Below are 4896 nucleotides of genomic sequence, written 5' to 3'. Positions count from 1 at the left end.
TCCCATTTGACCATTATAACAGCCCTGGAATATTCCCATTTCACAGTCAGGAAAACTGAGGTCAAGGGAGGCCAAGTGACTTGCCTAAGGAGAGAGCTATTAAATGGTGGAGCCACTTAATGATTTTCCTCTGGGTGTTCTTGTATACACACCATTATACATAAGACAAATTATGTCTTTGAAACTTATTTTCTAGGGCAGAGATTTTAGTCACGCCTGTTGGTCTTTTAATTCCGGTTGTTCAGAGTCTTAATACCCTATTGCACGGTCGTGTTTCCACCAGTCGTGTGTGACAATCGTTTTTTATCCTCCCAAGGGGTACTTTGGAGCTGGTGGGCAGCCCAGCCACTCCAGGCCTGAGCACCCTGGTGCCCCTCCCCCTCCCCTTCTCCCACAGAGGGCTCCACGGGTAAGACGTGCCTGATGAAGGCCGTGTTGAACCTTCGGGATGGAGCCAACGCCTGCATCCTGCCGTTGCTGCAGATCGACCGGGACTCCGGCAACCCCCAGCCCCTGGTCAACGCCCAGTGCACGGATGAGTACTACCGAGGCCACAGCGCCCTGCACATTGCCATCGAGAAGAGGAGCCTGCAGTGCGTGAAGCTCTTGGTGGAGAATGGGGCCAACGTGCATGCTCGGGCCTGCGGCCAGTTCTTCCAGAAGAAGAGCCAAGGGACTTGCTTCTACTTTGGTAAGAAGCCTTTCTCGGGTAAACTGAGGTGCAGACGGGATAAGGCCTTGCCCCCGGTCACATGGTACACATGTGGCAGAGCTGGCCCTTCAATGTCATGTCCCCAACCGGCCGGTGGGGCGGTAAATCGGGTCGTAGGTTCCTGAGGGAGGGAGAAAGAATAGAGCAGGAAGGAGCACAGAGAGTGGGGCAAGACAAGCGTTTCTGATCAAGCCCAGTTTATTGAAAAAATATCCACACTTTATAGGGTTTGGGGCGGGAAGCTGACCTGGGTCGGTTGCTAGGAAACAGGGTCAAATGATTATTAGAAAAAGGGGAAACCAAAACTGAAATTTCAAACACAGCATCTAAAGGAGAGCCCAGACTTGCGTTTGTGACACTGGGCAGGGGGGCGATCGACACCAACTTAAGCCTAAATGCGGTTGATCTTTTGTTCTATTGGCTACTCCGGTCTGGCCGTCTCCAATCCCTGAGTGGGAAATACACATCCCTGGCCTCTAGACGGTTAATCTTGTTTTTTGGCCGCACCCCACAGGGAGCGACACTTCCTGCCGATCAGCTGAATCTTTGCAGCTTCCCACACTTCAACCCAGATCTGTCCAACTCCAAGGGCTCATGCTTCTAATCACTGGGCTGCCTGCCAAAGGAGTTTGTCTTAGATGTTTTTGCCTCGTCTGGCCAAGGAAGCTCGCCACACTTCCTCGCCCAGACCAGGGCAGGGAAATGGCTGGCAGAACCGGAGTGGGGGAAGGTTGACCAGATAGGGCCTGGATAAAGGGGTGTCGATGCCAGGTGGCAGTGGGGCTGGGCTCTGGTGAAGGAAAGAGAAGGAGGTGGGAACCTTGGTTGGCTGGCCTCTGTTCCGAGCCTTTAGATGGTCAAAAGCTTTGGTCACCTGCCCCTTGGGTCAAGGGCTGGACAGAACTGCCATTACCAGTGCTCATAGGAAAAGGCTCAGCTGCCCTAAATGGGGCTTGGGACCATCTTCCCTCATAGCACAGGCCTGGGCGGACCTGGGACCCCAAGGCAGTGTTCTGTCCTCTCCTGTGGGTGCCTGACTGTCTTGGAGGAGGCCCGGCCTTCCGTGTCCTGGCAGTGTGAGGAGTAGTCAAGTGGAAGCGGGAGGCCTGAGGCTCAACTGACCCCCTTGACCCCCAGGCGAGCTGCCCCTCTCACTGGCCGCGTGCACCAAGCAGTGGGATGTGGTGACCTACCTCCTGGAGAACCCGCACCAGCCTGCCAGCCTGCAGGCGGCCGACTCGCTGGGCAACACCGCCCTGCACGCCTTGGTGATGATCGCAGATGACTCGGCGGAGAACAGCGCGCTGGTGATCCGCATGTACGACGGGCTCCTCCGAGCCGGGGCCCGCCTCTGCCCCACGGTGCAGCTCGAAGACATCCCCAACCTGCAGGGCCTCACGCCTCTCAAGCTGGCCGCCAAGGAGGGCAAAATCGAGGTGCGTGCCTGGCCCCCACCCCCTCCCCACCTTTCCGGGAAGCAACAGGACTCCCTTTGATTTTTCTGCAGAAAGAGCCTGAAGCAGGGTTCTAGGTCATTGGTCTCCCCACTTTTTTTCTTTTAAGTTTATTTATTTTGAGAGAGAGAGAGAGACAGAGAGGGTGAGAGAGAGAATGTGGGGCTCGAAGTCACAAACCACAAGATCATGACCTGAGTCAATGGACTGAACCACCCAGGCGCCCTAGTCTCTCCACTTTTTTGTTGAACTCTCCTGGTCGTAAGAACATGTTGGGCATGTACCTCTAATATATGTGTGTTCGCTGATAACTTATATATGAACTACCCAACTAACATATTGCATTAGAAAACACAAAGATTTTTAAGTCATTTGGGTTCCGTGACTAGGAGACAGTCTTTCCATATTCTTTGCCTATTGTGCGATGCGGTTTGCTACTAGGTTTTCTTCATATTGATCGGTAATATCAATTACTGCCCTTCACAATGAATGCATGCACATTTTGTTTACTAAAATGACTGCCAAGTTTTCTCCCTGTTGTATACTAAAAACATTTTTAAAAAATTTTTAAATGTTTATTTACTTTTGGTAGATAGAGAGAACACAAGCAGGAGAGCAATGAGAGAGAGGGAGACACAGAATCCGAAGTAGGCTGAGTTGTCAGCACAGAGCCCGATGCGGGGCTCGAACCCACAGTCTGTGAGATCATGACCTGAGCTGAAGTTGGATGCTTCACCGAGTGAGCCATGCAGGCACCCCCAAAACATTTCTTATGGAATTTTTTTTGCCATGTAGAATCTTTCTTATATATAACAGTGATTATCTTTTCCTTTAGCATTCCTTGGTTTTTCTATTGCTCAATGCCTTCTGTGAGGCTGTGCATATACACAAAACCCAGTGTATGTATACACATGGACATTTTACTATTTGACTCCTGCCCCGAAAGTTCCTGGGGGTACAAACTTCCCTTTTTTGTCCAGAGGTGTGGCTGCGTGCCCTTCCTTTCCCCATTCCTCATTTGTGAAACCAAATTGCTTCTTCTTTAATTTAATTACATGTTTATTTATTTCATTTTATTTTTAAATATTTATTTTTGAGAGGGAGAGAAAGTGCGAAGGAGGGGCAGAGAGAGAAGGAGACAGAGGATCCGAAGCAAGCTCCACACTGATAGCAGAGTGCCCGATATGGGGCTCAAGCTCACGAAATATGAGCTATAACCCAAACTAAAGTCAGACGTCAACTGACTGAGCCACCCAGACACCCCTAATTTAATTTAATTTTTAAATCATTTTATTTTTATTTTTTTGAGAGAGAGCACAAGCAGGGGAGGGGGGCAGAGGGAAAGAGAGAGAGAGGGAGAGAGAGAATCTTAAGCAGACTCCATGCTGAGCACAGGGCTTGATCCCATAACCCTGGGATCATGTCCTGAGCTGAAATCAAGAGTCAGCTGCTCAACGGAGCCACTTAAGAGCCACCCCCTACCGACGAACATTTTTTTCTTTAAGTAATCTCTACACCCAATGTGGGGCTTGAACTCACAACCCCGAGATCAAGACCCACTGACTGCTCCACCGACTGAGCCAGCCAGGTGCCCCAATACCAAACTGCTTCTTAACCTGTTTGAGTTAGGGGTCCTTTCTAGTCTGTTGGAGGCTCTGAGCTCTGACCACAGAAGGGTACATACCTGTGTAGTCAGGAGCTTCTGGTCTCAAGGGGCCCTGAGACCTGTGGGCCGGGGTCCCTCTGTCCTGTAAAAAGGCGAGGGAAGAGCCCTCGGGGCAGGAGTGAGGAAGGAGGAGCCAAGTTCACTGGCGGGCCTGGACGGCTGTGAGCGGATGAGAATGTTTACACTGCAGCTGAGCCTGTGGGGATGTGAGAGTTTACGCACACAAGAATCTTTGTGTACGGGATGTGTGCGTGTGCCTGCTCCTAAAAAAATTTTTAATTTATATTTTTATTTAAAAAATTTTTTTCTTTAAGAAATTGTTTTACCATTTATTTTTGAGAGACAAAGCAAGACAGAGCACGAGTGGGGGAGGGGTAGAGAGCGAGGGGGACACAGAATCAGAAGCAGGCTCCAGGCTCCAAACTGTCAGCACAGAGCCCGATGTGGGGCTTGAACCCATGAACCACAAGACTATGACCTGAGCCAGAGTTGGCTCCTTAACTGACTGAGCCATCCAGGTCCCCTAAGTTTATTTATTTTGAGAGAGAGCACACAAGCAGAGGAGGGGCAGAGAGAGGGGAGAGAGAGAATCCCAAGCAGGCATATGTGTCAGCACAGAGCCTGATGCAGGGCTCGAACTCAGGAACCATGAGCTCATGACCTGAGCTGAAACCAAGAGCCGCAACCTTACGACACCGACTGGGCCCGTCAGGTGCCCCTGCCAGTGTGTGGGTGTAGCTCTGCAGATGGTGGGCAGCTCTGCAGGGTACCGAGCCCCTCCCAGCCTCCCGGGCAGTGCTAGGAGGTGGCCAGGCAGGCCGAGCTCACGTGGCTCCCCCTGCAGATTTTCAGACATATCCTGCAGCGGGAGTTCTCAGGGCCTTGCCAGCCACTTTCCCGGAAGTTTACCGAGTGGTGCTACGGGCCTGTCCGTGTGTCACTGTACGACCTGGCCTCTGTGGACAGCTGTGAGGACAACTCAGTGCTGGAGATCATCGCCTTTCATTGCAGAAGCCCGGTGAGCCCACTGGGGGCCGGCGGAGGGGGCCTGGCTAGGCCAGTCC

The 4896-nt window shown here is 51.7% G+C and overlaps 1 protein-coding gene across 1 annotated transcript in view; it reads left to right on the top strand.

Annotated features, from left to right (window-relative positions):
- Positions 1-371: 371 nt before the first annotated feature.
- The window catches only part of LOC115279719 (transient receptor potential cation channel subfamily V member 2-like), a 12458-nt gene continuing 7933 nt past the window's right edge, over positions 372-4896 (top strand). The window contains exons 1-3 of the mRNA XM_029924237.1: positions 372-691; positions 1850-2148; positions 4677-4892. Of these exons, the coding sequence (XP_029780097.1) occupies positions 424-691; positions 1850-2148; positions 4677-4892 (783 nt within the window). The 5' untranslated portion in view covers positions 372-423. The remainder of the gene's footprint in view (positions 692-1849; positions 2149-4676; positions 4893-4896) is intronic.

The sequence above is a fragment of the Suricata suricatta genome, chromosome 16 (genome assembly GCF_006229205.1).
Source record: "Suricata suricatta isolate VVHF042 chromosome 16, meerkat_22Aug2017_6uvM2_HiC, whole genome shotgun sequence".
Lineage (NCBI taxonomy): Eukaryota > Metazoa > Chordata > Mammalia > Carnivora > Herpestidae > Suricata > Suricata suricatta.
Note: the sequence above shows the minus strand (reverse complement) of the source record. Positions and strands in the feature narration are given on the sequence as shown.